We start from the raw sequence: 23,870 nt of genomic DNA on the forward strand, positions 1-23,870 counted from the left end.
TTTAGAAGAAACATGTTTTTGGAAAAAGACTGATTAAGGAGGAAAAAAAATGAGTGTAGTGACCAGTATTGTGGTTTTAGTTCTGCTTTATGTTCTCAGGGGTAAAATGATAAGGATGGTAGGTATTAGGAATTCAGTTCTTGAAGTGCTCAGCTCTACCAGCATGATCATATTTAATTGTTGTTTAATTACTGGCACCACCAAAGTGTAAACATTCCTTTAATTTTTTTTTTATTTCAGCCATATAGAAAAATATGGAAAGTGATATGACAAATATCCCTGCACCTACCCGTCAGCTTGTACAAATCTTACAATTTTGACTGTATTCCTCATTTATATATTGCTTTAATCATTTGAAATCTCTGATTACCAAAGAGAAACATTTAGGAGTTGAGTAAAGAAGGGAAGTTGTTCAGCTTATATAAGCCTAAAAGACTGTAAGAAATTAATTAGTAGATCCGCTTTGATAGTTGAACCTCTTAACTCAAAGGACCTCTTATTTTAGAAGAACCACCCTGACTCTCAGTCTTAATTCACTTGGTTGGCATTTTCTATACTCTCAAAGGGATTGCTTGAGTTATCCTGGACTTGAATTGTAGTAGGGACCCATTATGATCTGAAACTCTGTGACTGGAGGAACCAAAAAAATAAACCCGTTGCCATCAAGTCAATTCCGACTCACAGGACAAAGTAGAACTGCCCCATAGGGTTTCCAAGGCTGTAATCTTTACGAAAGCTGACTACATACAACATTTTTCTTCCGGAGAGCGGCTGGTGGGTTTGAAGCACCATCCTTTCAGTTAGCAGCAGTGAGAGCTTAACCACTGTGCCACCAGGGCTCCTGTGACTGGAGACAGTGTGTATGTTTGTAGACTCGGATGAGGGAAGGGTTGACTATTATTACTCATGAACACAGAACCCAAGTATTTTTCTAGTTTAACATTAGACTGTTGTACATTGTTTTGCTCAATTTAACCTCAGAATAGTTGATGAATGTGAAGCTAATTTGGGTGTACTTTACTGTGCTTTTCATTCATTCCTTTGAAATCAGGTTACCTTTTCATGCTGAGTGTGGAAATTAAGTCAATGTCAGCCTTTTACATACATGTTGAAAAAAGGTGTATTTGTATGTTGAAGTTCAGCTCTAAAGTAATCCTGAGAAGAGCAGATCTCTAAAACAGGACCATGGTCTGTACACTAATGGTTCTACATATAAAGAGGGACTAGTGGTCCTTGCCACCAATCAGTTCCTGAAGATGGAGAATGTTTGTAAGTGCCTTGAGATCCTCAGCAGAAAGGGACCGTGTAGCATTCATTATACATAAACATCTATAATTCGTGCTTGCCTTATTTTTTGTCAAGGGCTTCAAAAAATCAATTCTTAATCCTTGCAGGGCTAAGCAAGATAGAAATTACAAATATAGAAAGAAGAAGTATGTAATATATAGTAAGATAGTTTTATTTAAAATTATGATGTGTTTTCTTTATCAGCCATATTCTAAGTGAACATATTTGACTACAAGTCTTTGTCTAAAATGATCTTCAGAACCAACGTTGGATCCCTCATTAGAAAAATATTGAGGCTAATTTTGAAAGATAAGTGTTCCTACCATGAAATTACTCCTAATGAATTTCTAACACTGTGCTTTTGGGGTATGTATGTAGAATTCCTTCTGAATGACTTTTATTGGTGTTGGAGATTTCTCATCAGGTTTATTAGTATTTTGACCCATTTTCATTGGTAGCAAACTAAGGCCCAGTGAGCTTGATTGACTTTAAAAATCCTAATGTATCCATTGACCCTAAAGCAGCACTTATGGAAGGCTCCTTGGTTTCTTTCAAATGTAAATCCTAGAGATAGCCTTTAAACAAAAGGATGTACTTGCCAGCATTTTTGTGCATGTCTTAAGTTTTAAGATTTTCCCTAAAAGAATGTGACATAGTACCCTATGTCTAGGAACTTTACAGCTCCAACTAGAGGCAATAATGAACCTCAGGACAGCGGCAGATGACACCAGAGAATGAGGTGTGGCATGGATCATCAGAGTTCAACATTCATTTGTATGATTAATGGGCAAAGCCTCTGGAGCTATAGTAGGCCAACTTGGTTAATTTCCATATCAACCAATTAATCCTGTACCCCATTTCTCAAATACCACTGGCTCGTATGTGCTCCAGTGCATTCTTTTTAAACATCTGGTGTACTTATTAAATTACTGTGTGTACGTGTGTGTATAAAACTACTGTGGTTTCGTGTATATAAATATTACAGGGGGGAATAATTCCCCTGTTCAAAATTATTGTTTCCAATCTTTGGTAACATTTTCAAAGAATGGAATGAAAGTTTTTTGCTCTAAAAAAAAATTTTTTTATCACTTTTTACAAGGGTCGAGTTAAGTTTGTTCAGCCATTTTTGAATGATCTAAGCATGAAAAAAAGAGTTTTCAGCTGTTAAGAAAATTGTTTTGAGCTGGTTTATGTGATCATACAACACTATGCAGTAGAATATAATATAAGGCAGATAATGCAATATAAGAAAGGCATTGACTCTTTTTTTGCATGGCTTTTCGAATGGCACAAACTACATCACGTATTGCATTGTCTTATGGTCTAAAAATATACTTTTTAAGGCCAAATAGTATTTTCTGATGTTTCATGAAATATGTCTTGCCATGAGATTCTATCATGAGTTAAAATTACAATTTAATTATTTTTGATAGTATCTAGTTAAAAGTGCAGATTTGATGTTCCACAGAAGATACAAACAGGGGGAAAGGATAACATTTTGTTAGGTGTCTGAAAAGGAGTTCAAGTTCAAAGTCCTTCCCTCTGGATCTCAGTTTTCTCATCTTCATGATGCAAAATAATGCCTAAGTTCATTTCGCTCTAACATTCTAGGGTTCTTTGTATTGCTGTTCCAGGGCTATGCAGGGTGGTGTGATCTTCCTGGCATTAGCAGAATTAGAACAATAGCTATTGGAGGCATTGCTATAAAAACTCTTAGATTTTTAGCATGAAAAATAACAAAGCTTCAACATCTCCACCACAAGTCTAACCTATATTTAAATATATGTAGAAAGATATTATTACAGCTCAACTCCAAGTGCGGAGTTAAAGGCAACTGTGTTGAAGATATTCTCTTTCTGCTTCCCACAGCGTGGCTAGAATTGATGGATACTTCTTACACTCTTAAAATACAAAATCCTATCCTGTTTTGCCCCTTAGCTGTCTCTTCAGATTTCTTTGTTGAGCTTAATATTGTTGCTATTATGGTAACAATAGCAGCTGTGGAAAGTGCCTCTGTATATGCTTGCACATTCTGTCCACACCGATAGTACAATTAGTGTTGATGTCAATTTTGGTGTTAATTTTGGGTCTTGATTAGTGTTGACACTTTGTGTCAGACTAATGGCATTTATGGGCACCATCAGAATAAATGTTAATATTATCATGTTTTTACTATCTGTTACAGTAATGTTAAACCAAGGTCCTCCCAGGAGAAAAAATACATATATGGATAGATAGATAAAGCCTCTCTCTATTGCTGGTGTTACTCAGTGAGAAAATGACATCTCAGGGCGGAATCCTAATCACTGTTTGGAGCATCAGAAATAATGATCACCTCTGATCGGAGGTTGTGAATAATTCATTCGGTTTGATTTTCACGTCCTGTCCAGTGATACTTTTCAAACCAAATGTGTTTCTACAGGAAAATAATGGTCCCACTTCTTATGGAAATACTGTGGCACAAATCATTTTACCCACATAAAAACAGTTAAATAAGACTGTTCTCTTCTGCCTGCTTTCTCCTCCCCATTCCCTCCTCCCTCACTTGAGCTTGTTTATTCCAGGATCAGATTATGGCCAAAGAAATATTTTCTTCCTTAGAGCATGTGTTAGGAAAACAAATATTTATTTCTCCTATCCTTAGCTTATTAACTGTAACTCTTTTACCCTCTCCCCTTTTTGACTTTAAGATAATGATTTTAGGTTCATAACCCTAAACTAAGAAACCTGCCAATTGGAAGGTTCTGTTATAAAAAAAATTTTTTTTTAACTATTAACTTTAAAAATTATTTATGGCTATATTAATGAAAGTATAACATGCAGTAAGTACCGGGGACCACTTGGTTAGTCAGTTATTCAGAGAAGCAGTGGTCAGAGAAGAGGGAGGTGGCACCACTAGTGCCAAAAAAGCCTGAGTCTCAGGCTCATTAAACTGTAAACCCACAAGCCCCTTTCAGGCTGTCTGTTGCCCTTTTATTGTTTCCTTAGCCCTTCAGTCCTCCTTCAGCTCTTAGCCCTGGAGTGTCATTTTTACCAGGTTTCCCCTGGATAAAAACATTGGGAGGAGAGAAAAGGGAAAACGAGGGGACTCGATGAAGGGATTTCCCTTGATTGTTACTTTTCAGTTAATATACAAGGCAGCTTGAGCTTAGGTGAAATCAATGAATGTCACATTCCTAATCACACTGTCACACTTGTGTATACTTTTATAGTGATTGCATAATTTTCAATATAAAATCCCCATTGTGTGTATAATATAGATACACCCATCTATAAAGAGTGATTTGACTGAAAAACTTACAGTGCCCTAATTAAATGAGGGGAGAATCTGACTGTCTTCTGAAGTGATGGCCCAATCCTCTGAGACAAAGCTATTCTTAGATAGAGTGTTTTGAACCATTTTTCCTGAATGTTGTGACCCTTTTTTTTTTTTTAAATCTAACAGGGGCAGGGGGAAGCTTTTTTCAACCTAGTTTTCATTATCAGACAAAGTATTTTGCATTCAGAAACCATTTCCAGTATCAAATTCAATTTTGTCAAGTGATTAGTTGAGTTTGGTAGAGAATAATTTAAACGCACAAAGCTGGAAATGGCCGTAGTGCTTCTACACTCAAGGAGAGCTGGGGCTGTTCTCAAGTTGAAAGCCCCATTTCAGTGACTGTGCATCACAACTTGGATTATTGTGTTACATGTCTCTGCAGCTGTTACAGACCTGCATCTGTTGACACCATGTGTCCCTATCCAGGACTGCTGGAAGAAGTAGGGGAGTGGATGAATTGATACCTTGCCTGCCTATCAGTGCAAATGTTCTGTTATGTACATATGTTTGTAAAGCTCTTTAGCCCCCTTCAAGATGAAAGTCTCTGTATAAATATAAGCTTTCGATTTTAGTACATGTTTGTAATACATGTGGTATAGTCCTAAATATGTATTTAGCTGATAGGCACTGTTCTTGTCTATCGTACAAATATTGACTTTAAATGTATAAATATGTATTTAGACATCAGACCAGAAAAACACTGAAGCAGTTACTTCTCAGGTAGAGATATTAATATTGTATAAACCTATATATACATATGTTTACATTCTACCACATCAATAGCACAGCACTTCTTGTAAAAAAAAAAAAAAACTAAAAAGTGATAGCCCCAACAAACTAAGACAGCTTCTGATATTCTTCTCTCTTGATTCTTAATTTCCAGATGTTTATATCTTTCTAATTTTATATAAATATAATCTCTTATAGTATGACTAAGACCTAGATCACTTCCTCTAAAATGTGGGAAATCCGTTAGGTTGGTGAGATTTTTTTTTCCCGTTTAAAATATGTTATTATAGAAATGTTCAAACAAATACTACAGATAATAATTTAAATTTCCATATGCCCATCACTCAGTTAAGAGACAATTTATAGTCCTCTTAGTTATTTTTTTATGTGTATGGTAAAAAAAAAAATTTTTTTTATGGTAAATATGTATATATATATATATATATAAAACAAAACATTTGCCATTTCAGTATTTTTTATATCAACAATTCAACAAGATTAATTATGTTCATCAGTGGAAAAACTGGTGAAATCCAAATAAAGTCTGCAGTTTATTTAATAGTATTGTACCAATGTTAATTTCTTAGTTTTGATAATTGTCATGCAGTTATGTAAGATGATAATACTAGGGGAGGGGGTCCCTGGGTGGTGCAAATGGTTAAGCGCTTGGCTACTACCCAAAAGGTTGATAGTTGTGCAACTCACCACCATCTATTTCCATATTTTTCCCTCACCCATATCATGTTAGCTATTTTTAATTTGTAAAATTTTAAAGTTATCAATATAATATAAACACAAATTTGGAAGATGAAAAAGAAAATACCATATAATCTCATCATTATAATTCTCATTTTTCTAAATGTCTTTGTTTTTTTGTATAACATGCTTTTTTTAATGTGTATGTAGTTGTAACACGTATTAAGCACTTATTCTATGCCCACTACTATTCTAGGACTTAACATGTGTTTAACCCTCACAACAAACCTAAGCAGTAGGTTATTATTACCCCATTTTACCGATGAGGAAACTTGAGGCACAGAAAGGTTAGTAATTTACCTAAGAGTATATGGCTAGAAGAAACTCTGGTGGCGTAGTGGTTAAGTACTATGGCTGCTAATCAAAAGGTCGGCAGTTTGAATCCACCAGGCGCTCCTTGGAAACTCTATGACGCAGATCTACTCTGTCCTATAGGGCCGCTGAGTCAGAATTGACTCGATGGCAACGGGTTCGGTTTTGGTTTTGGTTATATGGCTAAAAAACTGACTGAATCTGTTTTCATCCCAGGTAGTCTGGCTCCTCAGTCTGTGCCCTAAACTGCCACACTATTTTGCCTCTCACAAAAGTTATAGTATGTGTACAATCCTACTTATTTTTTCTAATTTAGTATTAGATCATGGGTATTGTAAAATGCTATTCATAGTCTTCATAACTATCATTTTATAAGGCTGCACAGGATACTAACAATGACCCCATTAGTCAGTTTACTTCCTTCCCAAAATAGTTTTTATCATGACATTTTTTTTTTAACTTATTATGAAATAATTTTATATTTACAGAAAAGTTGGAAAGACAGTACAGGGACTTTCATATACTCTTCACCCAGCTTCTCCTAATAATGTTGTTGTCGTTGATAGTTGCTGTTGAGTGGATTCCAACTCATGGCGACCCACGTATGCAGAGTAACACTGCTCCATAGGGTTTTCAAGAATGTGACCTTTTGGAAACATACCGCCAGATCTGTCTTCTGAGGCACCTTTGTGAGGGCTGGAACCATCAACCTTTCGGGTAGTAGCTGAGCACTTAACCATTTGCACCACCAGGGACTCCTTTCCCTGTTATTATCATCTTACATAACCATAGTACAATTATCAAAACTAAGAAATTAACATTGGTACAATACTATTAAATAAACTGCAGACTTTATTTGGATTTCATCAGTTTTTCCACTAATGTCCTTTTTACTTTCCAGGATCCCACATTGCATTTAGGTGTCAATGACGTTTGTTTGTATTATAATTGATACTCATCTTTCCATGTTGTATTCAGCTAAATTGCAGTAGCACTAGTACTACTTAAGTACTTAGTAAAATAAGGTACATACTTCCTTATAGTCTTTAGTAAAGGAAATACCAATTCTCTTTGTATGGACCTTGTTTTTAAAAAATTCATACCAGCTACAAGAAAAATATACTTAATTGCTTCATGCCTCATTTTTCTTGTGGCAATAATTACAGCTACCTTTGATTTAATAATATTACTACCAATAGCTAATATTTGAGGGCTTTTATATGCCAGACCCTGTACTAACTTAACGTGTTGTTCCTCACAACAGTCCTTCCAGAAAGGTACTATACCCCCATTTTGTAATTGGAAAAATTGAGGCTGTAAGAGGTTAAGTAACATGTTAAAGGCTATATAGTTAATAAAGAGTAAAGCTAAAGAGGTGAACCAAGATAGCCTGACTCCCCAACCTAAGCTCTGAATAACCACAATCAGTATTTGTCTCAACATCTAGTACAGTATAGCATATAATAGATGTTCAGTTAATGGTAGCTATTATTCTTCTTATTATTTATTTAAAAATAAAATAGTTTAATGATATTTAGGACTGTTATTCACTGGTTCCCAGAGGTAAGTTAGGGTCAATGCTCTAAGTCCTTGATGTTAACTATTTACCAAGTGTCACTTTAAAAAATGAGATGACTATGGTACCAGCAAATATTTACTGCACCTATATTATGTAGAGGGGTCATACTGGGCATAGGAGGAGATGATATAATGGTTCAAGAGGGTAAACTAAAAGTACTCCTAAGCACTATGTGATTGATTATCAAATGAGTTCTGTACATGAAGGTTTCAGTAGAAGATTGGAGAAGGGTGGAGTCACTTTAGACTGGGGGAAGCTTTACTGAGGAAATGAAATTTGAATGAACCGTTTTGGAATGGGTAAAATTTAGATAGATTGAAAGCAGTGAAAAGGTCAAACTTTGTATGTTGAAGTTAATACAGATTTCTGCTGCCAATAGTTTATTTAGCTTCATCGAACCCATAGGTATTTTTTTTTCCTTAATTTTTTATGTGGGAACACTGAAGTGCAATAAAGTCAAATAATTTTCCCAAGGTCATACAGTTAATAAGTAATAGAGCCTGGATTTGGATTCAAGTTTGTTTGACACTAAAGCCCATGTCTACCATTATATTCCCTAGTGTTTGACTAGCAACGAAATGTAAATTTTAATGTCAGTTCAATAACAGATGCTTTCTTTCATGTTTATCCATTGTGTTCACTCAAAACTTAATCTCTTCCATAAGGAATCTTGCTATACTAAGACTGGGATAGTACTCTACTCTCTGTAATGATACTTTTTTAGGGGAGGTGTCGATTTTAGGCACACTTTGGAAGGACATTGATAAAGAGTAGTGTGTTCCTGGTGCCACTGTGTTGACACCTCATTAGAAGTCAATATTGCAAGCATAATGACCTGGCCAGTTGTTGAACTGACTGCCCAAGTGACACAGAGTCCCCAGGTAATAACAAAAGATAAGAGTATTATTTGCCTGCCCAGTGCCACATAGTCACAATGTTTACATTAGCATGCAAACGCAGAAGTAGATTCTTCAGGGCTTGTGTCTAAGCTGTTTCTGGCCTAGATAGCTAAGGTTAATATATCATAAAATTTTGTGTAAAACCCAATCTTCCTAACTACAAATGCATTTAGAGAAAAGTAGAAAAGAAATAGCTTTTCCTTCCTGAAAAGCAAAAGAGGTGTTGGGTTAGAGAGGTACATGAGAAGGCAGGTGAAATATTTCTCCCCAGGCAGGCAGTATATTAACCAGCTTCTTAAAAACCACAACCAAAATTATCCTAATACTTGGAGTTGCTTTATGCTGTTTTTTGTATAATCTGTTTCTCCTTCCTTTCTGTCTTTAATGAACAGATAGAGTAATATCTTATCTCAGAAGGTGACTGGATTTTTTTCCTGTGTATTATATCCATTTTGATTTGTTTTTGGGCAATAGTATGATGTATTAAATAGCTTTTATTTATCTGTGAGTGTTTCATATATATGTTTCTTAATGCTGAGAATCACAAATAGCTGTGTGGAAAGCTTCAGCCAACCTGATTACAGTGGATGTGCAATTGGATCGAGGAATGTGTACTCAGAGCTTATGATCACTGGCCCGGTTGAGTCTGGGTGATGCATGTGGCTTTCCAGGGATGCTGCTATTTACATCTGTTAATGGCCCTTCTTGATGGCCGGCTCCCCAATGAGGTGATATGCTGCAGCCTGGGGATGAGGGACTAAGGCTGCAGATGTGGCTGGGCTCCATTAGGCAGGACCAAGAATACTCATCTGGTAGGCTCTGTGTTTGGGGGCGAGTAAGCAGGGGGGGGAAACAGAAAGAAAGGGGGAAAAAAGAGAATGGAAAATATTACTTATCCAGGTATAGGGGAAACAGGCAGGCAGGCATGAAAAAGTGCAGATGTAACTGGTGTGTGAGTGAATGAAAAGAAATGGAACTAGCGAATAAACAAGTGGAAGTATTGGCTTGTTTTCATATAGAAGGGGATTAAAAGAGGAGAGGGCTGTGAAGGTTTGGAAAGAGACATGTTACCCCTGCTTTTAAGTCAATATCATTTATTTGTGTGGGCTGAACAGAGGTTTACATGTATCATTATGCAGCAAGAGATTAGTTCCTTGCATCGTTTCGTTCTCTGGTGCTGGGAGAAAGCAGCAAGAGAAGAGGGTGCAACACTGAGCTATAGAAAATTCTTGCAGAAAGAGAAGATACCTAAACCAAGCCAGTGAAGAGTGCTTCTGTTATTCCCATTAAATGCTGGAGGATGATAAAAGGACCCAGGATCACAACAGTTGTATAGTGCACAAGAAATGATCCTTTCTCTGCTCCCTTCTCATGTCTTGAAGATTTCTTGGAAGGAATCTCACAAAAGAAGAAAATAATGTCTTAGTAGAGAGGGTAGAAAGATGGGAGTTCTGGATTTAAGTACCGGCTTCATGGCATCCTCCCAGTGCACATCTTGAGTTCATTTAGACATTGGTTTTCCCATCTTCTTTGAGTGGCTCAAAGAAGGAGTTGAGACTACTTTGAAATACATTAGTAAACTAGTCCTTCTCAACAAAATCTAGAGAAGTATGCTAAAATGTTGTTTCTAGTTTGGTTCTTCAGCAATACATATCTTTATGTGAAGGCTTTGTCTAGGTACAGTCTGACACTTTCAAGGAACCTGGGGGGAAAATCTGCATGTGAGAAGCTTGTATTCATTTGTTTGTTTATGCCTTTACAGATCGGCATGGTAGCTTGGAAAATGACCCTTAAAAGTCCTGAATATCCAGAAGGCCGAGATATCATTGTTATTGGCAATGACATAACATACCAAATTGGGTCCTTTGGGCCCCAGGAGGATTTGCTGTTCCTCAGAGCGTCTGAGCTTGCCAGGGCAGAAGGTATCCCACGCATCTATGTAGCAGCCAACAGTGGAGCAAGAATTGGACTGGCAGAGGAAATTCGTCATATGTTTCATGTGGCCTGGGTAGATCCTGAGGACCCGTACAAGGTACAGACTGAGAAAATAAAATACTTCGAGACACTATATGGTTATGCACGTGTGTGTGTACATGTGTAGAAGGGTCGAGGAGAGGTAGGAGGATAAATTCAAAAGTCAGCACTTGAGGTGAACATTAAATATAATCAAAATTATGGAAATTCCTTAAGAAGGAATTAGTTCTTTCTCATGAGAGACAAATTGTCTGTCAGTATGTTCACCTAGTTTTTCCTCCAGCTTTGAAACAGATTGCTGTCTTCTTAGTTGATCTCCCCTTTAGCATACTAGATGAATTGGGAGGTATGCATTTAGCATGGGCTGTGCTAAATCAAAACCATCTATCTTTAAACCCTTTCATTGTGGCTTCTGGAATTTATGGTCATTCACCAGCAAAATCCCTTATATCTTTAGCTTCTGTGATGATTCTCCAGCCTTCTTGCTGTACTTGAAGTCTGTTTCTTCCCTAAGGACACTGCTTCCCCTGTAGCTCTCTTAAGTAATGACTGATTTTTCTCTTTTTCTTGTACCACTGATCTTGCAGGTGGAAGTGTGTCTTCCTTGTTCCTCATTGCTGCTTCCAGGGCCTTTTTCTTCCCTTCTCCCTGAGTGCCCCCAGCTCATGCCACACCACCTCATGCCACATCACCACTGTTCCTTATTGTAGTATTTGGTCACTCTCATTCTTTGCGTATTTTAGTCCCTAGTTCACTTCCACACTCTCCGGTACTGCTGTTTCTCGGCGATTGCCATATCCACATAGATGATCCTTTCCGTAACTGGACCTCTTGGATCCTTGACTTCCTTTCCTCCAATGTTTGTGTCCTCCGCTCTACTTCAGCCTCTCACACCCTATAATCTCAATTTCAAGCATCACATTCTTTGCCAACTTCCCGTTCCATCTTTCCAGCTCCCTCTCTCTAGTGTCCCAAATCCAACAATCCTTTGAACCTACCAGGACCTACAACCATTGATCCTACCACTTTTCCTCTGTCCCTTACTTGGACCTTATACCTTCATTTCATTCTGACTCAGCTGAAATTCCAAGGTCAATCATATGTTAATTATTATAATTACATTATATAGTAATCACTATCTTTCCTATACCCTCAACTTTTTTGCTTCTCCCTTTATTCAGCTTACTCTGTGACTCTGTAAAAACTTTGTCTTAAGAACAGGAGAGAAATATAAATCCCAAAAAGAGATGGTATAAAACATACAAGGAGCTATAATTCATAGCCTCTAAAAGGAATTAATTATAAGTAGCATCCTTATTTTATCTACCTTTAATAAAGAAAAAAAAAACACTGCTCATTAAAACTGTTAGAATATTTAAAAAAAAAAAAAAAACTTTGTTAAAATTCAACTCTCCCATCCCTGCACCTGCACAGCTGAACATTGATGGAAAAAAGTACAGTCCTGTTGATGGGTCTTATTTTAAAATCAAGATTACCAACCTTACAGATGACAATTTCACATCTTCTTCTCTCTCCCCAAGCCTTTAACACCCTCTTCCCCCATCCTCACTCTTAGCTGATGACCTTGTTCCCCAATTCACTGAAAAAATAGAAGCAATCTACAAGCCCCCACGTATCTGCATCTGTGCCTTTGTTTTCTTCTCTTCTCCTGTACTTTGGATGAACGGTCCCTGCATCTATCTAAGGCCAGTTTCTCCTCTTGCATGCTTGATTCTCTCCTTTCTTGCCAACTTAAGGGCATCGATCAACAGTGTTCCCCTTCTTCCTTGCATCATCACTATGTCTCCTCTTAACTGGATCTACCTTTCAGCGTACAAACACTTTCCCCTCTAGCTACTACCCCTATCTCATTCTCTCCTTCCGTTTATAGCAAAACCTAAAAACAGTTGTCTGTCCTGGCTGCCTCCGGAAACTGTTCTCCCCTTACACCTTGGCCTCACTTCAGTCAAGCTTAAATCAGTTGCTGTGCAGTCAGTTCCAACTCAAGGCAACCCCATGGGTTTCAGAGTAGAACTGTGCTTCGTGGAGTTTTCGTGGTTAAGACCTTTCAGGAGTGATTGCCATGTCTTTTTTCTGAGGCGCTTCTGAGAGGGTTCGAACCCCCAGCATTTTGGTTAGTAGCCCAGCACTTAACTGTTTGCGCCACCCAGGGACTTCTACTTCCAAAAATGAGCCAGTGAAAATTCAATGGATCACAGTGTTCCAATCTGCAACTGGTCATGGAGATGGCGCAGGACCAGGCAGCATTTCAGTTCAGCTGTGTCTGGGATCCCCTTGAATTGGGGGGATGTGGAGCAACTTGTCAGCAGCTAAAAACAGTAAGCTGATGAATTCCAAATTCATGTCTTACCCCGAACTTCAGATTTACATATCTAGACTTAGATGTCTGCCTAAATGTAGCTTCTAGTCTTCTTCTATAAATTTGTTCTTCCTACAGTCTCTCAGTGAATGGCACCTTCATTCTTATATTTGTTTAAATAAAAGACCTTGGAGTTATCCTTGGCTTCTCTCTCTCTTATATCCCACATCCACTCTGTCAATAAATCATGTTACCCCTGTCTTCAAAATACATCCAGAATTCAGCCGCTCCTAACCATTTGCACTGCTGCACATTAGTCCAAATACTCTCATTTTTTACCTGCATTATTGTAATAGGCTCCTGATTGGCCTTCCTGCTTCTGGCCTTGCTTCTATCCCCACCCAAATTCTATTCTCAACAAAAAGTAGAATGATCCAGTTAAAATATAAATCAGATCATGGCTCAAAAACATTCCTCTGATAAAACCCTTCAGTGGCTTCCCAATGTGCTCAAATAGAAGCCAAAGACCATATATTTGCCTGCAAGGCCCTGCAGAGATTGACCTTCCAATACTACTCTTCCCTCATTTCTTGCTACAGTCCACTCGTTCCACACTCTGGTGCTACTGGCCTCTTCACTCCTTGAGCCCGTTAGGCTCACTCCTGCCTCAGGGTTATTGTACTTGCTGTTCCTTCTGCCTAGAATGCTTTCCCCCCAGATAACCTGATGTCTCATTTCCTCACCTCCTTCAGGTATTTACTCAAATGACACTTTCTCAGTGAGGCTTTCCGTAACTATCCTTTCTGAAATTTCAACTCTCCTATTTTATTTTTCTTCTTAGACCTTATTCCCATGAATTTTTTACTTATTTACCTTGTATATTGTTTGTTTTCCCAAAGTGAAGTTCCAAAAGGCCAAGAGTTTTTGTCTGTTTTGTTCATTCGTGTTTTTTCAGCACCTAGGACAGTGCCTTGCATGTAACAGACACTCACTAAATAATATGTGCTTACTCACACACTAATAACGCTCAGTGCTACCATGCGTTCCCATCATGAGTCATGCAAGACCAATGGCAGATTCATGTCTTTTCTGTGGTGTGTTCACTGTGGGACATAAAGTCATTGAGTTAAATGGTGGGCATAATTTCTCACAATATTTAAAATATTTTTACTTGTTTTCTGGCTGGGTGACTAATTCATTTAATTTAAACACATGTCATGTAACTCTACTTTGTGTATGAATATGTATGTATATGTATAAAAACAAATCAAATATGGAATGTTAGTGTAATTTTGAAAAAGTAAATAGGAATAAGAAGTTGAAAAAATCAAAAGTAGTGAGTTCAGGGTTCACTATTGGCACTGCATGGACTTCAAATTTTAATAGCAAATCTCCTAGTTTTATGATTCTCTTAATTATTCCTTACCTATTTATATTTCATTGATACTATGGTTTGTGAGAGTGACAAATGGTAGTTCTCACAATTCTTTAATTTTGTGTTGATATCTTTAAAAAACATGTCAATGAAGATTAGACCCTTTAACCTTCATGAAAATGAAGTGAATGGAATGTACTCGGAGCTGCAGCTACAGGGTACCTTGTTTCAAGGACAGTCAGTCACTGACTAGAGAAATAAGCACTTCTGTCTTTAAAAGGAGACCTGTCTATGCTAGTATCTATTAGGCAGTAACTCTAAGAAGTGATGTGGCAATTTGAAGACAGCTTTGGAACGAGCCGCATTATGCATGCTTTGCTGTATCTTCTGGCAATGTGATGATGGCAAATAATGAGTTAAAAACTATTTGTGCTTCTCAGGGATACAAGTATTTATATCTGACCCCTCAAGATTATAAGAGAGTCAGTGCTCTCAACTCTGTCTATTGTGAACACGTGGAGGATGAAGGAGAATCCAGGTAGGTATATATGTTATCAGAATAATTTGGTATGGACTAAAGAAAGAAGAATATGGTATTTTTCCTACTGTCCTGCTGATCATGACATTGAAGAGCATTGAAAATTGGTTGGGTCCTAAATTTGTATCCTAACTCTACCACTTGTTACCTGAATGACCCTGTTAGTGATTGACATTTTTAAATTATATTTATAAGACTTAATTTGTAGAAAAATTGGAACATGTAAACAGGAAGAAAAAAATAAAAATCAACCATAATCCTATTCTGAGAAATCACTATTATTAACGTATGTTATATTTTTACTGTCTTTTGTATAGACATTTTTTTATTCCCACATAATTGGGATCATAAAAGGTAAACTCTTATATAATTTATTCTTTTCATTAAAAAGTATTTTGGGAAAATGTCCTTCTGTTCTTGAGATGTTTAGGAACATGCTGTCTAATGGCTACATAGTATTTCATCATAATGAATATATTTAAACATTTAGATTATTTTTAAGTTTTCACTGTTCTACCCCTGGGCTGACTATTCTTTCATAGATAAACTTTTATGAATATCTCTGATTATTCCCTTTGAGTTAATTTCTAGAAGTAGACTTGCTAGTATGTCCATTTGTAAAGGTTTTGGTGGATAATTCCAAATTGCTCTATCAGGACCTATGCTGTCACTAGCAGTATATGAGAGTGTTCATTTCCTCTTCTTCTCTACTCTTGCCAACGTTGAGTATTGTCAGTTAATAAAATACGATAAAAACAGCAATTGTTATTTTAACTTGAATTATTTTGATTGCCAGGGAAGTTGAACATTTTTATAACCTATCTGCAAATTTTTACGGAATGTTAATCAGTTGCTCTGATACTATTTATTGACTAATTTGCACTTTCCTCACTTTTATAATAATTTTCACTCCATTACTAGGTTCTATATTCTTTTGTTGTTGCTGTCTGAATCGACTCAATGGCACTGGGTTCTGGGTCTGGATTCTTGGGCTAAAGCCACATTTTAAACTATCCTTTTGGGCAGATTTCCTCATATTTTTAATTCTTTCCCCAAATTTATTGGCTATTTTTGCCTTTTCATATACATAGGATCTTTTTTTTTTTTTTTTTTTTTCAGTTTCCAAAAATGTTCCATAATGATTTTGATTGAAATGGCATTAGGTTTATAATTAATTTAGGAAGGCTGGATATCTTCATTTATTCTTCCCAATAAGAAAGAATGTTTTTTCCATTTATTTAAGTGTACCTTTTAAAGTTTTGTAGTTTTTTCATATAGGTTATGCCAGAAGTTTCCAAGCTTTCTTGGTTCACAGCATCCTTAGTGTCTCGGTAATTTTCTCATGGCAGCCTAGATATACCTAATAGTTCTGTTTACTGAGTATTAGACCCAAACAACTTCATAAGTATTTATATCCTAACAACTTAATAATTATTTGAAAACATAATACACCTAAATTTTAAAGATATTTATTTTATTTTAGAATAACTGTAATTACTAATTTAATGTAATGTTTACACCTGTATAACTTCTCAAACCTTGAATGAGATTGGCCATGGCCACCCTCCACATTGCTTTTTGTGCAGAACTTACTTTTTACTACAGAAACTGTTGGAAATCCAGCTTTGTAAGAATAAACCATCGTAGAAAGTAGTGTAGCACTATCTGGTGTTAAACTATGAACTACCGAAAGCTAGTAGTTCACACGGGATTTAAAAGATATTGCATATCATAATATTTCTCCTCATAATTTAAAATATCTTTCAGTGCCCCTGGGAGTTCACTATGGCACCCTGGAACACCTTGATGCATAGTTGGGTCCAGTGGAATTTTCCCAATTTCTTTGTTTAATCTTGGATTTTTTTGCCTTTTTTCCTGTTACTTCGAATGGGATATTTTTCCCCATTATATTTTTTAATCCTTTATTACTAGTATCAAAGAAATCTATGGATTTTTGTACATTGCTTTTGTTAAAGCAAGTGATTTTTCTCCTCCTCATCTGTAAGGTAAAAATCAAGTAAACTAATATAAAGTTCTTAGCACAGTACTGAGCACACAGTAAAAATAAAAAAACCAAACCTGTTGCTGTGGAGTCAATTCCGAGTCACAGTAAACGGTCAAAAATCCTGGCTGTTATTATCATCAGTAAAGTGGAGATGATAATACCTGTCATACTGGATCAGCAATGATATACACGAATGTGTTTTATTAAATGCAAAGGTTTTTACTGTTGTTGTTAGTTGCCCTTGAGTTGGTTCCAACTCATGGCAACCCTGTGTGTGCAGAGTAGACCTTTTGGAAGCAGATCACCAGGCCTGTCTTCCAAGGCACCTCTGGATGGGTTCAAACCACTAACCTTTTGGCTAATAGCTGAGCGCTTAACTGTTTGTGCCACCCAGGGACTCCTGATTTTTATTATAAATAGCATTAAATTTTAGTCCTACCTGTGTTGAACAAGGAAACTCTGGTGACATAGTGGTTAAGAGCTATGGGTGCTAACCAAAAGGTCAGCAGTTCAAATCCACCGGGCACTCCTTGGAAACTCTATGGGGCAGTTCTGCTGTGTCCTGTAGGGTTGCTGTGAGTTGGAAGCAACTCAGTAGCAGTGGGTTTTGTTTTGTTTTGTTATGTTAAAGAATGACAGTCCTAGATGGTAGAAGAACCGAGGTCATTGAACAGAAAATGAGAAGTTTTTATTTTTCATATCATGCAGTGGGAGAAGATGCCATGTGATCAGTCACAAACAACTGTGAAGCAATATGCAGTCCTTAGGAGGGAAGGATCTGCTTTACAAGGAATGCTGACAGAGCCCATGAGTATTTGACTATATGGCATGTGGGCCTTATAAGAAGAATACATCCCCTTGCCCCAAGTTAACATTGCTCATTAACCTCTTAGGGGAGATTAGCTTCACCTATAACATAACTCTAGAGTCTAGAGCAAAAGGAAGAAATTGGGGAATTATTGGGAGAGGTTAAAAATAGAAGGACAAGGAAATTTGGGAAGCAGAGATACAAAGCCAGGGACTGACAGCAAGGGCAAAGAAAGGAATTGATCGAAGCCTGGAAATAAAGAAGGGAGAAGAGAAATATGTGGAGAAGAAAGCTGTTTAAGAGCTCCTATGGGATACTTATTTATTATTTCAATTTATAAAACTGTACCCAGTGCCAAGCCTTCTGGGTACACATGGAACAATAAATAATATATGCCCACCTCTATGTCCAACCTAGTTTTTCTCCTTTCTTTTATTAGTTGCATTCCCCATCTCCCATTTCCCATTATCAGCTATCACTCCTAATCCCCTGACCAGAAGAGAGATGAGTGACTCCCACTGGATCCACAGGATGGTTTCTGGACAACTTGGTCAGCATTTCACGTCTGTACACATTCCACCTGCCCCTCCAGAGGACTATAGCCAGGAACCCTCATGTATACACTTGATATTTATGAGGGAGCAAGAATGGGAGTACACAGTTTTGACCTTCCCCTTCATCCCGGTCTTGGAAAGGGAGATGTTTTTGACTTGAGAAACTGGGCTGAACATTGCCACTACCTCTCTATTTGATTTTTTATTCCTATGTAACTTGTATCTGAAGTTATTAATCAATGGCTACTGCTTAGTACAGAAATATACATTGATCCTGCTTTCAAGACACTTATTCTAGAAAGCAAGAAAGGACATCTAAAATTTAAGGGCAAGCTATGTGTCAAATCCTCTCCTGGTTGCTTTAATTCAACTCTCCTGTCAACCCTTGGAGTAGATATTATCATCCCCATTTTACAGAAGTTACTGATATCCCCAGAGTCATACTGCTGTATGTGTCAGAGCAGGGATTTAAACCCATTTGCTTAAAACCGTTTCGTTACTACGTTTTTTCTTTTTTTTTTTTTTATGGCATATGTTTTCAGTATTGGGATGCATGCTTACTAATTGAATGTGTTTAAATTTTTGGTTGGTAATTTGGGTTTTGAGAAATATGGTCTGATAATACAAGCTACCAATGAGGCGAGTGGCACTGTGCTGCCATTGACCTGTGGTATGACAAATATACCAATGAGAGCCACCTAAATAATTTATTGCCAGGGCCTTTTCATTAGATTACATGGGGAACCTCTGTTTTTCCAAATACTACACAGAAAAACTGAAACAAACTCGTTAGAGCTCCCAAAGTATCACACAAGCAAACCATAATTATGCTTGCAAACCTTATCTCACAGTAATAAAGGAAAAAAAAGACAAAAGTTTACAAAACTAATACATGTAGGAAGCAACACCTTAATTGAACGCTCAACCTACACAACAGAGAGGCTCCAACTCTAGACTCCTGAGCTTCATGCATTTCAGAAGGGACTCACTTTGACACTAAATGCACTAGAACTGGAATAATGCCCTACCTCTGAGGTCCAGAGGCATAAAAAGCGGCTTGTGTACTGTTAACAAAAAGGTTTTAATTCTAGATTCTGCTCTTGCTCCTATACTGTAGGGCTTCAGGTAAAATAGGCCCTGACCTACAAAGGAAAGACTTACGGGTGAGGAGTATGTAAAGAGGAATATAAAGCCCTGGTGTTAAATAGAAGCTTTCGGAATGTTTTTAGCAGCATTTTAGTGGTGATTATTCTGGTGTGGTGGTTAAAGAGCTCAGTTACTAACCAAAAGGTCAGCGGTTCAAACCCACCAGCCTTTCCTCGGGAGAAAGATGTGATGGCCTGCTTCCATAAGGATTTACAGCCTTGGAAACCCTATGAGGCAGTTCTATTCTGTCCTTACAGGGTTGTTATGAGTCAGAATCAACTTGATGGCATTGAGTTTTTTTAGTTATTCTTCTTGTTATGAGTCGGAATCGACTTGATGGCATTGAGTTTTTTTAGTTATTCTTCTAATGGACTGTTGTTACTGTGTTTTAACCTTTATAATTTGGCCTGACTGTATCCAATAGGTACAAGATAACAGATATTATTGGGAAGGAAGAGGGACTTGGCGCAGAGAATCTTCGAGGTTCTGGAATGATTGCTGGAGAATCCTCACTGGCCTATGATGAGATCATCACCATCAGCCTGGTAAATATTGCCAGAATGTGAAATTTTGGAAGAGCTGGCTGTGTGGCTAGAATTTATTTTTGTGCCCATCACTGCTATATTCAGTCCCAGATGAGAGAATTTCTCGAAAATTATATGTCTGCAATTTTATTTTAATCATGCATGATAGTGAGAGGATAGGATAATGGAAATAACTGAATTTCCCAGAGAAATCTAGTACCTCATTTTAACCTTTAGTTCAACTTCTTATTTCTCTGTAAACGTTTTACCAGCATTTTAACAGCCTGAATATCTTTTCCCCTTACCATTTTCTTTGCCCACACCTCTAGTGGAGATACTAAGGGTCTGTGAGATGGGCGAAAGTATAGGAGAACTAAAGGGCCTAAATTAACCCTTTAAATACCTAATACTTGAATCATTGAATGAATTCTAGCTCTTTGATCCGGAAATTGGCTTTTAATTTTGTTGTTTATCAAACAGTCTTCATAAAAAAAAAAAGCAATAATTATTTCTGTTAATATGGATTTTCCATGTCTATGCCTTGGTTCTTTCAGCTTGGGAAGGACATAAATATGTGATACGTAGAATTTATTCTTTTTTTAAGGTGACGTGCAGGGCCATTGGGATTGGAGCTTACCTTGTCCGGCTGGGACAGAGAACCATCCAGGTTGAGAATTCTCACTTAATTCTGACAGGAGCTGGGGCCCTTAACAAAGTAAGTTTCAAGATTTTGGGAAAAATGTGTGAAGCTGTTTAAAGATCATTGTGAATTCTTAATTCAAGATCTGACTGGGAGGAGGCCATTCAATCCATGCCTTCCTCAGTCTGTTTCTGGCCTTCTCTCTCCATTTTCCCTGCCCATTGACTTGTTTGCTTTTTTATTCATTTCATTCATTCAGCAAATATTTTAAGTACCTACTATGTGCCAGGCACTGTTTCAGGCCCTATGGATATGTCAGTGAACAAAGTATTTAAAACCTCTATTCCAAAGAGCTTACATTTTAATGCCTCTCAGGAGAGACTGAGATTAATTAAATACTTGTTTTGCCCCCCTTTCCCTTTTTTCTCACCTATGAGTAAGGAATATGATGAGACCTGTTCACACATGTGGAGCTGAATCTGATTCCGGTTGTACTAGTTCCCATTTCAGAGCTACAAGCATGGATTAGACACTCGCCTAGATGTTGAGGATAGCGAGTTTTAATATTTTGAGAGATCCGTGAGCACACCTCTAAAAAAGGACATTTAGGATAGCCCTTTGTACATAGAATAAATATCCAGTAAATATTGAGTGGGAGGATGAACGCATGGATGGATTGCTGAGTACAGTATGATGTAGAGATTTATCTTCCCCTCAAAAAAGGTGCTCGTGTATTTTCAATCCAAACTCATAGGGGCGATTCCAAAGAAAAGAAATGGATGCCGAGTCAATGCTTGTAAGCATGAAAACTATCTAAGGATACCTGAATATACAAAGGACAGTGCAGCTCTGACTTCTTTGCAGGCATGGGAAAATTATATTCTTCAGAGCCGGGAATATGTAATGCCCTGGTCTGGGACTGGCTGACCTTGTGCAATTTATATAACCTCTCAGCTTCTCGGCTTTCTTATCTGCAAAAGGGGGTAATAATTTACACTTTTAAGTGATGCTGTGGAGATCAAATGGGAAAACGTAAGTAGCAGTAACTAGTACTTGGCACAAAGTGTTGGGCCTCATCAAAATTTCAGCTCCCTTTTCCTCTCTCTTACATGGTTTGTTGATTGAGCTGGTGGAAATATATGCATACCAAATTGTACTAGATATTGTGTTCAGTAGACTTGCAGCAACTTTTTTTTATCAAGCCTTGACTTTTGAGGGGAAGGATAGGAACTAAGTGTCCTATCCATCATTCCCATTTAGAAAAGGTTGATACTTCCACTGGTCCCAATCGCTTTTGGAAATGTCAGAAATTAGGAGAATTGTTTGATGTGATCGGCTTGCTCACTGCATACATATGAACTCCGTATCCTCTGGGGTTGCTTTTCTCTCCAAGGAAAGGCAAAGTAATGCTAACAATAGGAAATTTGGCTGTCCTCCTCCCTTTTTGGAGAGTAGCCTAGAAATAGAGATTGTGAACCACCACTGCTGAAGGAGATGATTGCAGTGGGAGAAACTGCTGAAAGTCTTCAATTTTTTTTTTTAAGTTGCTCTTTTGGATACTGTTTTAGGATGAGCTAAATAAAAAAAAATTTTTTTCTTTTTCTTTTTTTATTGATACATGTTGAAGAGAATTTTAGGTACCATTATCTGTGAGGATAGACTTTAAAGAAGACACACCTCTATTTCCATGATATTCCTTTTCTTGGACAGAGAGCTAATTTCTGAAATATATCTTGTTTACATTGAGTTTCTTCTTTTCCCCCAGATATACATAAAGAATATTACAAAAAGCAAAGCATTTTTTTTTTTTTTTAGCCCAGAAACTTGCTAGTTTAATTTCACTTGTGCCATAAAAAAAGCATTAGGGATTTTTTCCTTAGAATTCACTGGTTGAATTGTTCTGATCAAATTCATTATATTCACCTTCCTCCTAGCCTACAGGGCTACTTATTAAAGGAAAAATCTAGTTGTAGGGGAAAAGACAAGTCAAGCTGCAGCCTAACTTAACAAAAGAAATGAAGCAGGATCATTTTTAGCTGAAGGGAGTGATCAGTTATGGAGGTTACCTCATCCTGCTTCACGATCTTCCTGTCAATGCCTGTTAAATATAGTCGTGTTGCTGAAAGACACCCGATTTCATGCAAATTCATTAAGACTGTCCTATCAGCCCCTTTGCCTCTCAGGTTTGAAAAAGGAAACTATATGGGATCTGCATGCTCAGAGTGCTTTCTCTCACTCCTTGTGCATGTTCTGTCTTTGTGTGCGTTGGTGTCTTTCTACATGTCTGTCTGTCTTTCTTTCTGTAGGTATCTGTCTTGCATACTCTGGATGTGAGCAAGTCACTCTGAGTGCATGTCCCTTCCTGCGTGAGTGCTGATCTCTCAGTCTCTTTGTGTCTGTGTGCTTGCTTATAGAGCCCTCTCTTTCTCTTGTCCACGCACCTCCCTGAATGTCCGTGTGTAAGTCTTTGTGTGTGTGGAACTCACAGTAGTGCCTCCTTTTTTAAGCCTTGACCATTTTGCTCATAGTATGTGTGTACCTGTGTGAAGTGGAAATGTAGGTGGCATATGCAAGCTTTTAGACCGTAAATATTTGACCCCCACCTTTTGAGTCTTCATCCTTTATGTTAAACATTGGGGTGAAGAATAAGAAGGGGGGTGCACAGAGGTTGTAGGAAAAAAAATCTTGTGTGTGCAAGTGCCGATCCCATTGACCCCTTTGAAAATTGAAATAATGATAATGCGCGTCTCCTGACTGCATCAAAGTATCAGCACATCAAAAGCCAGGAGGCATGAAATGCAAATGATAAAGTGAAAGCAGATGGATTGTGCATGATCGCCTGATGCCCAATGAATTTTAAAAGGTGCTGGTTTGGAAGGGGGAGGGTGAGATTGGTGGTGGGGGAACCGAAATAAACACGTTATCCCTGTGATTTTTTTTTTTTGTTGTTGTTCTTGACGCTCACTCCTGACGATATTTTTTCACACTCAAGTGAACACCCACTGCATCTTTCTCTTTCTTTCTCCCTCTCTCTTTCTTTCTGTCTCCTCTCCAACTCCCTCCCTGCTGCCCCCCCTCCCCAACACCTCTTACACGTCTCAGGTC

The 23,870-nt window shown here is 37.6% G+C and overlaps 1 protein-coding gene across 11 annotated transcripts in view; it reads left to right on the forward strand.

Annotated features, from left to right (window-relative positions):
• Positions 1 to 23,870, forward strand: part of ACACA (acetyl-CoA carboxylase alpha) — a 321,203-nt gene that overhangs the window by 224,399 nt on the left and 72,934 nt on the right. For all 11 annotated transcript variants that reach the window (XM_049859442.1, XM_049859441.1, XM_049859447.1 and 8 more), the window contains 4 exons: positions 10,644 to 10,913; positions 14,991 to 15,088; positions 20,026 to 20,146; positions 20,730 to 20,840. In XM_049859442.1, the coding sequence (XP_049715399.1) occupies positions 10,644 to 10,913; positions 14,991 to 15,088; positions 20,026 to 20,146; positions 20,730 to 20,840 (600 nt within the window). The remainder of the gene's footprint in view (positions 1 to 10,643; positions 10,914 to 14,990; positions 15,089 to 20,025; positions 20,147 to 20,729; positions 20,841 to 23,870) is intronic.

This window comes from Elephas maximus, chromosome 19 (genome assembly GCF_024166365.1).
Source record: "Elephas maximus indicus isolate mEleMax1 chromosome 19, mEleMax1 primary haplotype, whole genome shotgun sequence".
In the NCBI taxonomy this organism is placed as follows: Eukaryota; Metazoa; Chordata; class Mammalia; order Proboscidea; family Elephantidae; genus Elephas; species Elephas maximus.